The sequence below is a fragment of the Haliotis rubra genome, unplaced genomic scaffold, assembly GCF_003918875.1.
Source record: "Haliotis rubra isolate DU_JTF1 unplaced genomic scaffold, ASM391887v1 Scf526, whole genome shotgun sequence".
Classification (NCBI taxonomy): Eukaryota; Metazoa; Mollusca; class Gastropoda; order Lepetellida; family Haliotidae; genus Haliotis; species Haliotis rubra.
The window spans coordinates 219,758-231,757 of NW_025767220.1; the positions used below are offsets into that span (position 1 = coordinate 219,758).

Consider the following 12,000-nt stretch of genomic DNA (forward strand, 5'->3'; position numbering starts at 1 on the left):
CCTCCCCACCCACCCCGGTTACAGAAGCCTCTCCACCCACACTGGTTACAGCAGCCTCTCCACCCACGGTTACAGTAGCCTTCCACCCAGCAGGTTACAGTAGCCTCTCCACCCCACCTGGTTACAGCAGCAGCTCTCCACCCACACTGGTTACAGCAGCCTCCCCACCCACCCCGGTTACAGTAGCCTCTCCACCCACACGGTTACAGTAGCCTCCCCACCCACCCTCGGTTACAGTAGCCTCTCCACCCACCCCGGTTACAGTAGCCTCTCCACCCACCCCGGTTACAGTAGCCTCTCCACCCACACTGGTTACAGCAGCCTCCCACCCACACAGGTTACAGCAGTCTCCCCACCCACACAGGTTGCAGCAGTCTCCCCACCCACACAGGTTACAGTAGTCTCCCCACCCACCTTGGTTACAGCAGCCTCTCCACCCACCTTGGTTACAGCAGTCTCCCCACCCACACAGGTTACAGCAGCCTCTCCATCAAACATCCTCACTTTTTTAAGAGGTTAAACATCCAGACGAACAACCCTTGTCATAATGTACATCTGGACACTTCAAATGTGTGCCTTAATTTTTTACGAAGCAACTTTATGTGTATTTGGTTGGTACTATATAGATAGCACACATTTAACAACTTATCAACTAAATAAATAGTTGCACTATCAAAATGTAAGTCCTCACATATATGAAGGAAAGTATCTCAAGCAGTGAATCATATTGTACATGTTATAAGACCACTACACATGCGCTTTGCTGGAGCACACAAAGAGCGTTACAAATCGGCATTAGGGCTCCACGAGGAATAGAATATGGGACAGTTTGTGGTTCTGGAGTATGTACGGGGGTTACTACTGCGGCAACACACATCCTCTCCACTAGAGGGCTTGGTGGGAGCAGATTGACTGACCCACCTGACGCACTCTTGGAGCGTGTTCTCACACCTCCATTCTGCTGCACGATCTGCTCTCCCCGGACGGTGATGTTCTGCAAGCGAGGATCGTTGCTTGACACAGCATGTTGCAGCAGTTTACACAGCGCCACGGAGCTGCAAGGGAATCACAGGATTTTCTTTCACATCATCAAATATGTAATTTTTAGAGTAAAATTGATATTTTATACTTATCCTGACTCATGCTCTTTTTGCTTGTCTTCTTCTTCTTGCGAACATAGTGGAACACTTGTATCTCCCTAATTGAAGCTCCCTTCAATGTAAAATCACTAATTAGTACTCAGCACGAGTTACCTCCCTTCCACAAGCGCGGGAACGAGGGCGCCACCTCCACCCATGTGCCTCACTCTCTCCTCATATACTGAGCCCAACATTTGAATTTACAGGGAAATCCAAAGTGTTATGTGGGGAGGATGGGAGGGCTTACCTCATGAGTCAGGATAAGTATAAAATATCAATTTTACTCTAAAATTACATATTTTTCCTTATCCTGACTCATGCTCTTTTGCTTGTAGACTCTCGGACGGAAAAGGAGGTGGGAAAAATATAATACTTTGGATTTTAATAATTAGTGATTTGAACTGTGATGATTGTAATAACCCTATGGGAACTTCATAAAGGTACTGAACTGATGAATTCCTGCTGCTAACTTATCAGCTGCCATATAAAGGTTATTACAAAGTACTTATTATGATAAAGTATATATAACATTAATACAATGCTTAAGACTAATAGACTTAAGCTTGTTAATATGCTAGTATAAACTCCTTAGAGTTTGTTAGCTAAAATACTTTTAAGATATAAACATAGTACTAAGCTTAAGATATGATTAAACTTAAGCTAATTATATAATAGCAAAACTCTTTAGAGTTTGTTAGTTAATATACTTATATGATATATATATAATGCTGAGCTTTAGATATGAATAAGCTTTAGCTACATATATAATAGCAAAACTCTGTAGAGTTTGTTAGCTAATATATTTTTACAATATGAGTATAGTACTGTGCTTAAGATATAATTAACTTAAGCTACATATATAATAGCCAAACTCTGTAGAGTTTATTAGCTTATAGATTAATAATGTAACCATAGTACTAAGCTTAAGATAAGATTAGACTTAAGCTAAATGTATATAGCAAAAAAACTCCTTAGAGTTTATTAACTAATATACTTTTATGTTATAACCATAGTACTGAGCTTAAGATATAATTAAACTTAAGCTATATATATAATAGCAAAACTCCGTGGAGTTTTGTTAGCTAATACATTTTATAATGTAACCATACTGCTTAAGATATGATGAAACTTAAGCTAATTGTATAATAGCAAAAAACCCTTTAGAGTTTGTTAGCTAAAATACTTATATGATATAAACCTAGTATTGAGTTTATGAAGGAAAACTTAAGCTACATATATAATAGCAAAAACTCCGTAGAGTTTGTTAGCTAATATACTTATGTGATAAAAACATAGTATTGAGCTTAAGATTTGAAGGAAACTTAAGCTACATATATAATAGCAAAAAAAAAACTCCGTAGAGTTTGTTAGCTAATACAAGTTATAATGTAACCATAAAGCTTAAATTATGATGAAACTTAAGCCAAATATATAATAGCAAAAAACTCTTTTAGAGTTTTGATAGCTAAAATACCTATATGATATAAACATAGTACTGAGCTTAAGATATGAATAAGCTTAAGCTACCTATATAAAAGCCCAAACTCTGTAGAGTTTGTTAGCTTATATATTTTTACAATCTGAGTATAGTACTATGCTTAAGATATAATTAAGTTAAGGTAAATATATAATAACCAACTCTGTAGAGTTGTTAACTTATATATTGTATGATGTAATAATCATAGTACTGTGATGATAAAAAGAACTTAAGCAAATTATATATAGCATGTAGCTATTTAGTACTGTTATAAGATAAGTAGAAATCTGTGAGATTGACTTATCTTCTCCGAGGAACTGTCAACTGTAGTGCGAGGACCATGGGATCGAATTGGTGGATACCTGAGACGTCCTCGGTGATGATATCTCTCAGATAATGGTTGGCAACCACCATATCGGATCTCCAGAAAATAAACCCTCCATTATTTCAAATAACATTGTGTAGATCAATGCAGAAGTTAGCGCTCTAATATCATGAGTATTAAAAAGCTCATGGAGGGTCGGATTGGGTCCATCCGTCTTGTATGCACGTAGTATGACAGTTCTGATCCAAACGGAGATATAGTACGTGAGATTTCATTCTGCTTAAGTTGATGATAGAGGAAATAATCTGTTGTATTATTCCCTTCTGTTTGGTTCGGTGGAGATAAATTTACAGTGCTCTTGCTGGCCATCGTGATAGAATCATCATATCATAAAGTCCAAGTATGTCATCCAGGCGTGTTCATAAACCTCACTTGTGAGGTGTTGGAGCACTATATTCAGATCCTCAAGTTGGAGGGTGAAACTTCCGTTTTAATTCTTCAATCAGAAAGTTTAAGTAGGTTTACTAACCATCTAGTTGTGTTAGTAGCTTGATTATGAAATTCAGCTGTAGTCTGAGACGCTGTGGATTTAGATCCACTTGTATCCCGTCGTCTAGGTTATTCGCTGCGAAGTCCTTGACGATGTAGGTGCACAACCAGGTGTGTCTGTCCTCGTTGAAGTTTATGTAAAATTGCCTGACTGCCGTGCCCTCGTCCTAACTTGACAGGGGAGGTCTCTAACCTGAAGAAAGCAGCCCAATCATGAAGGTTCAGATTAACTGGACTGTAAGGAGGCTTGCTCGTTCACTGAAATATAGTTGTCACTTGTAACGTAAGTGTTGACCTGTGAAGAAAGATCGACCTCTGCGTAGGTCGTTGTCCAACGCGGTCCAATCAGAACAAGGCATTTTGATTCTGTAGAATACCCGCGCTGTGATGTCACCGGTGTAGCAGGAAAAAACCTTGTATAAAATGTTGCCGTCGTTGATATTAGCATAATCGTCGGTCTTCACCGTAGCTTCCCGAAGTTACCCGAGTGACCACGTGTTTCAAGGGTTAAAGGTAAACGCGCGAAACCTCCGGCGCGAAATACCTCGCTCTGTAATATTAATGCTGGGTAGGTTATTTTCCTGGCTGTCGTGAAAGTAACTTCAGTTTTGAATATAATTCCGACTTTCTTATATAAAGGTACAATAAACTTGCAAGTTGTCAGCTTGTAGACTGTATACATGAATGTATCGTCATAATTGTAGAATTAAAGCTGAACTTGTTGTACATATTTCTTCTCAGAAACTTTGACGATTATGAGTTATACTCGCTGTAACAAGGCTGCTGTTCAATTTCGATGGACGCCGGAGATTTCGCGAAGCTCTCGAAGTATCCAATCTAGATTTCCTGTGTGAGGTAGACTTGGAGCCACTTAGCCTTCGCGACCTTCGCGAAGGTATTGAGTCAGAGCCCGATCAGTATATATATAATATATGAGCGCTTGCTTCGCGAACGACCTCTGTGTTCAACAGGAGTGAGTGAGTGTATTGTTTTACGCCGCTGGTGAGCGTAACTGGTGAGGCTCTAGCTCCTTCGCGGAGGTGGCCTGGGACTTCCTAGGCGAAGTGTCGAGAAATCGATCAATATATGAGCGTTAGCTTCATACAGGGTGTGGTTCTTGCTGGTTCTGCATAAGTAGAGCCGAGTAGATCATCCTATCATCTTCAGAAGTCGCACGAAATCTGGTGATAAGAATCTCATTGATCGCTCTAGATCTATTAATGCCAACAACATAATCGCCTCTGGCGCTTGAACTGTTATGGCTTTATGGTAGGCTGTGTCCACATACTGTGGCACCGCAGCAATCGAGTCGATTGGAGGTAAGGTGATGGCGCTCGCCCTCGTCTTCCTTTATCAGGTATGTCTGCGCGCCGAAGTTGCCACTCTTGGAAGGTGAAGAGAGATCTAGGTTGTTTACCATCCAATATCGTGATCTCAGCGCCTGAGAAAATGATGCTCCATCATTTTCTATCCCAGCATCACTGATGAGAGGTTGATGCTCTTCTGATGGTGGACTGTGTATTTCTATCTCTATGTCGGGTGACGCCGGGGAGACCTGACTGTAGACTTGTGTGCAGACTTGTGTGGTGACCTGTGAGACGATCGACGTGGTGATGTACGAGGAGATCGGCACGGTTAACGGCGCTGAGATCGCGTGTTGGTGAACTGGCGTCTATGCGTTGACCTTCTCGGAGACCTGTGAGGAGAATGTTGATAGCTTCCAAGCTCTCGTGTAGTCAGGTGTCGCGGAAGGCTTCGCGAAAGGCTGCCTGGCGAAAGGCTTTCCTCTGCGTCCGTCCTGGGAACGGCGATTTGACCTTCGCTAAGGCTTCCGTGAGGTCTGACGGTCTGAGTCCGCATCTAGGGATGAAGCCGAGGAATGTGATGATCTATCCGCCTTCGCCAAGGCCTTCGCCGGCGAAAGCTGTACATCTGGGTCCTTCGTGGAGGTGGTCTGCGACTTCCTTCTCGCGAAGGTGGCTTCGTCGTGGCTGCTACGCTGATGGGGGTGCCTCTGGGGTGTCGTCTCATGCTGGAACCCGGCTGGCTCGGCCTTGGGCTGGCTGCTTCCCAGTCTGTGGTGGCCCTCCATCATGATCATGATTTGCGCAACAGTTCATCTGGGATGGTCTGCGATTTAATTAGTCGGTGCCTCTCTGCGATGTTAGCGGCGGGACCCTCAGGAAGTCGCCTGACGCCAGTGTAGAGACATCAGGCTGCATGGCTTATCTCTGCTGATGTCACTGTAGCTGCCTCGGTCGCTTCTTGTGGCGACGCCGGGAATGATGATCAGCTGATCATCGAGAGGCCCAGTTCAGCGGCTGGAACAATCTCGTTGAGAAAGTCCTAGTAGACTTCGTTGATTTCCCCTCAGAGGTCGACGCTGCCCTGGGGGTGCGAAGTCTGCGCTGAGAGTTGTTGGTAGCGGCGGGACCCTCAGGAAGATCATAGAATATCAGCGTTGGTACATCAGGCTGCATGTTGATCTGCGCTGACATCACTGTTGCCGACATCGGTCATTCTTTTGATGTACATCAGGTATGATGATCGGCTGATCATCATACAGGCCCAAATCTCGCGACGGGAACAATCTCGGCTGAGAAAGTTCAAGTAGACTTCGTTGATTTCCCCTCAGAGGTGGCGTTGAGATGCAGTAGAAAAACTCTAGTCTTCGCCGCACGATGGGATGTCTGGGGAAGCAGGACACTTCTTGGAGGCGGCGGACTACGCCCCACTCTCCACCACTCTAGCGGAACACCAGACGGAGCGGGGTCGACCAACAGCAGTAGACTGGCGAGGGGTTCAGGTGTCTCAGTCATGGCTAGACTCTGCATAACGCGACTCTATCTGCTGCTGGCGCCTCAAACGCAAAGTAATTATTTATTAAAGGCAGAAATGGATAAATTAGTACCGCTAACTGCAACGTGAATAAAATGAACATGGCGAGTACAACTAGGGCATATTAAATGCGGATCAGCAGCAGAATAAAAACGTAATCTGCAACAGAACAGAATTTTTATCAACGTAATCCACTGAAACAACAAACACGGCGTCCCGTGAATAAACAGTAGAAACACGACTAAATATCAATATATAATTGTTGAAGGATACTAGCTAAACCTCTATAGATGTCTATACGAGGTAACTAACTAAATATAATCAAAGGATATAGTGTGTCGGGAGACACAGGTGCTCTCACGTCCAGCTCACTGGGCGAAGAAGGAGAGAGTGAGGCACATGGGTGGAGGTGGCGCCCTCGTTCCCGCGTTTGTGGAAGGGAGGTAACTCGTGCTGAGTACTAATTAGTGATTTTACATTGAAGGGAGCTTCAATTAGGGAGATACAAGTGTTCCACTATGTTCGCAAGAAGAAGAAGACAAGCAAAAAGAGCATGAGTCAGGATAAGGAAAAATAATATTTATATTTGTGTACATATTCTAACTACACTACAGGTTGTTCAGCTTGACCTGATCAAGTGAATACTAATGCATTGCGTGACCGTGTCACAACTGGTTGGGTCTATTGCTGTGAAGGGGTGCACCTCTGTCAGTTGATTGTCAACATGTTCGAACACCCGAGACAATGTCGCTGTTTAACATTCTCTACTCACCTATTTAATTAAGCCGTTTGTGCCATTTGACCTCCTGGGTCATGCATATATAGAGTAGCTCAGGTCAAGCTGAACAAGCTGTACCACTAGATACTATACTACTTTTACATCACACACATAAATTCCTATTGATGATGAGCTGATATTGACTATCTGCTTGTTGATGTCATCCAGATCTCTGATACTACTCATCTAGATGGGAATCCTTGTGTTGGGCTTCTTAACCAGATCGTAGTGAACCTTCATTGTCCAGATCTCTGATACTACTCATCTAGATGTGCATCCTTGTGTTGGGCTTCTTAACCAGATCATAAAGAACCTTCATATCTAGATCTCTGTTACTACTCATCTAGATGTGCATCCTTGTGTTGGGCTTCTTAACCAGATCGTAAAGAACCTTCATTGTCCAGATCTCTGATACTACTCATCTAGATGTGCATCCTTGTGTTGGGCTTCTTAACCAGATCATAAAGAACCTTCATATCTAGATCTCTGTTACTACTCATCTAGATGGGAATCCTTGTGTTGGGCTTTTTAACCAGATCATAAAGAACCTTCATTGTCCAGATCTCTGATACTACTCATCTAGATGGGAATCCTTGTGTTGGGCTTTTTAACCAGATCATAAAGAACCTTCATTGTCCAGATCTCTGATACTACTCATCTAGATGGGAATCCTTGTGTTGGGCTTCTTAACCAGATCATAAAGAACCTTCATTGTCCAGATCTCTGATACTACTCATCTAGATGTGCATCCTTGTGTTGGGCTTCTTAACCAGATCATAAAGAACCTTCATATCTAGATCTCTGTTACTACTCATCTAGATGGGAATCCTTGTGTTGGGCTTCTTAACCAGATCATAAAGAACCTTCATTGTCCAGATCTCTGATACTACTCATCTAGATGGGAATCCTTGTGTTGGGCTTCTTAACCAGATCATAAAGAACCTTCATTGTCCAGATCTCTGATACTACACATCAAGATGTGCATGCTTGTGCCCACATTGGACAGACTTGATAGTGATACATGGAGGCCCACACTGAACAGACTTGATAGTGACACAGGGAGGTCCACACTGGACAGACTTGATAGTGATACGGGGAGGTCCACACTGGACAGACTTGATAGTGCATTAACTTACCTGACTTTCCTTTCATAGCTGCCATAGAACAGATGCTGTCTGGAGCACCACTCAGACATGACAAACTCAAGTGCTGGTCGGCCAGTAGGACTTGGGACACTGGTCAGAAAGTCGAGGACCGCCTCCATCTGTGTGTGGATCAGGTGAGCGAAAACCATGACCAGACTCTGTGGGAGAAAGCAAGACAGATTTGGGTTACAGATCTACAGACTCTGTGGGAGAAAGCAAGACAGATTTGGGTTACAGATCTACAGACTCTGTGGTAGGAGGCAAGATAAACGTGGGTTACAGATCTACAGACTCTGTGGGAGAAAGCAAGACAGATTTGGGTTACAGATCTACAGACTCTGTGGGAGAAAGCAAGACAGATTTGGGTTACAGATCTACAGACTCTGTGGTAGGAGGCAAGATAAACGTGGGTTACAGATCTACAGACTCTGTGGGAGAAAGCAAGACAGATTTGGGTTACAGATCTACAGACTCTGTGGTAGGAGGCAAGATAAACTTGGGTTACAGATCTACAGACTCTGTGGGAGAAAGCAAGACAGGTTTGGGTTACAGATCTACAGACTCTGTGGTAGGAGGCAAGACAGATTTGGGTTACAGCAGATCTACAGACTCTGTGGTAGGAGGCAAGATAAACGTGGGCTACAGATCCACAGACTCTGGGGGAGGAGCCAAGATAAACTTGGGTTACAGATCTACAGACTCTGTGGTAGGAGGCAAGATAAACGTGGGCTACAGATCCACAGACTCTGGGGGAGGAGGCAAGATAAACTTGGGTTACAGATCTACAGACTCTGTGGTAGGAGGCAAGACAGATTTGGGTTACAGCAGATCTACAGACTCTGTGGTAGGAGGCAAGATAAATGTGGGCTACAGATCCACAGACTCTGGGGGAGGAGGCAAGATAAACTTGGGTTACAGCAGATCTACAGACTCTGTGGTAAGAGGCAAGATAAACATGATTTACAGATCTACAGACTCTGTGGTAGGAGGCAAGATTAACGTGGGCTACAGACTCTGGGGGAGGAGGCAAGACAGACTTGGGTTACAGCAGATCTACAGACTCTGTGGTAGGAGGCAAGATAAACGTGGGCTACAGACTCTGGGGGAGGAGGCAAGACAGACTTGGGTTACAGCAGATCTACAGACTCTGGGGGAGGAGGCAAGATAAACATGATTTACAGATCTACAGACTCTGTGGTAGGAGGCAAGATAAACTTGGGTTACAGCAGATCTACAGACTCTGTGGTAGGAGGCAAGATAAACATGATTTACAGATCTACAGACTCTGTGGTAGGAGGCAAGATAAACGTGGGCTACAGACTCTGGGGGAGGAGGCAAGATAAACATGATTTACAGATCTACAGACTCTGTGGTAGGAGGCAAGATAAACGTGGGTTACAGATCTACAGACTCTGGGGGAGGAGGCAAGATAAACTTGGGTTACAGCAGATCTACAGACTCTGTGGTAGGAGGCAAGATAAACATGATTTACAGCAGATCTACAGACTCTGTGGGAGGAGGCAAGATAAACTTGGTTTACAGCAGATCTACAGACTCTGTGGGAGGAGGCAAGATAAACTTCAGTTGCAGTGGATCTACAGACTCTGTGGGAGGAGGCAAGACAGATTTGGTTTACAGCGGATCTACAGACATTGGAGGAAGAGGCAAAAAAGACAGACATTACACTGAGAATTACTATTCACCTGCCTCTACTCACCATCATGACACACTGCCTCTACTCACCATCATGACACACTGCCTCTACTCACCATCATGACACACTGCCTCTACTCGACATCATGACACACTGCCTCTACTCACTATCATGAAACACTGCCTCTATTCACCATCATGACACACTGCCTCTACTCACCTGCATGACACATTTCCTCTACTCACCATCATGACACACTTCCTCTACTCACCATCATGACACACTGCCTCTACTCACCTGAATGACACACTGCCTCTACTCACCATCATGACACACTGCCTCTACTCACCTGCATCACACATTTCTCTACTCACCATCATGACACACTGCCTCTACTCACCATCATGACACACTGCCTCTACTCACCATCATGACACACTGCCTCTACCCACCATCATGACACACTGCCTCTACTCACCATCATGACACACTGCCTCTACTCACCTGCATGACACACTGCCTCTACCCACCATCATGCCTCTACCCACATCATGACACACACTGCCTCTACCCACCATCATGACACACTGCCTCTACTCACCTGAATGACACACTGCCTCTACTCACCATCATGACACACTGCCTCTACTCACCATCATGACACACTGCCTCTACTCACCTGAATGACACGCTGCCTCTACTCACCATCATGACACACTGCCTCTACTCACCATCATGACACACTGCCTCTACTCACCATCATGACACACTGCCTCTACCCACAATCATGACACACTGCCTCTACTCACCATCATGACACACTTCCTCTACTCACCATCATGACACACTTCCTCTACTCACCATCATGACACACTGCCTCTACTCACCTGAATGACACACTGCCTCTACTCACCATCATGACACACTGCCTCTACTCACCATCATGACACACCGCCTCTACTCACCTCTGACACACCCACCATCATGACACATTGCCTCTACTCACCATCATGACACACCGCCTCTACTCACCATCATGACACACTGCCTCTACTCACCTGCATCACACACTGCCTCTACTCACCTGCATGACACATTGCCTCTACTCACCATCATGACACACTGCCTCTACTCACCATCATGACACATTGCCTCTACTCACCTGCATCACACACTGCCTCTACTCACCATCATGACACACTGCCTCTACTCACCATCATGACACACTGCCTCTACTCACCATCATGACACACTGCCTCTACCCACCATCATGACACACCGCCTCTACCACCATCACCGCCTCTACCTCACCATCATGACACACCGCCTCTACTCACTCACCTGCATCACACACCGCCTCTACTCACCATCATGACACACCGCCTCTACTCACCTGCATGACACACCGCCTCTATTCACCATCATGACACACCGCCTCTACTCACCATCATGACACACTGCCTCTACTCACCATCATGACACACCGCCTCTACTCACCATCATCATGACACATTGCCTCTACTCACCTGCATCACACACTGCCTCTACTCACCATCATGACACACTCACCATCATGACACACTCTACACCCGCATGACACACCGCCTCTACTCACCATCATGACACACCGCCCTCTACTCACCTGCATGACACACCGCCTCACTCACCATCATGACACACCGCCCTACTCACCTGCAACACACACCGCCTCTACTCACCCATCATGACACACCGCCTCTACTCACCATCATGACACACCTGCCTCTACTCACCATCATGACACACTGCCTCTACTCACCATCATGACACACTGCCTCTACTCACCCGCACGGCACACACCGCCCCTACTCACCTGCATGACACACCGCCTCGCACTCACTCACCATCATGACACACACGCCTCTACTCACCTGCATGACACACTGCCTCTACTCACCTGCAACACACACACCGCCTCTACTCACCATCATGACACACTGCCTCTACTCACCTGCATCACACACTGCCTCTATTCACCATCATGACACACTGCCTCTACTCACCTGCAACACACAGTGCCTCTACTTACCATTATGACACACTGCCTCTACTCACC

At 45.1% G+C, this 12,000-nt stretch overlaps 1 protein-coding gene across 1 annotated transcript in view; it reads right to left on the minus strand.

Annotated features, from left to right (window-relative positions):
• Window positions 1-12,000, minus strand: part of LOC124252829 (importin-9-like) — a 78,278-nt gene that overhangs the window by 3,979 nt on the left and 62,299 nt on the right. Inside the window, 2 exon segments of the mRNA XM_046686504.1 lie at window positions 922-1,055; window positions 8,243-8,409. Coding sequence (XP_046542460.1) covers window positions 922-1,055; window positions 8,243-8,409 — 301 coding nt within the window.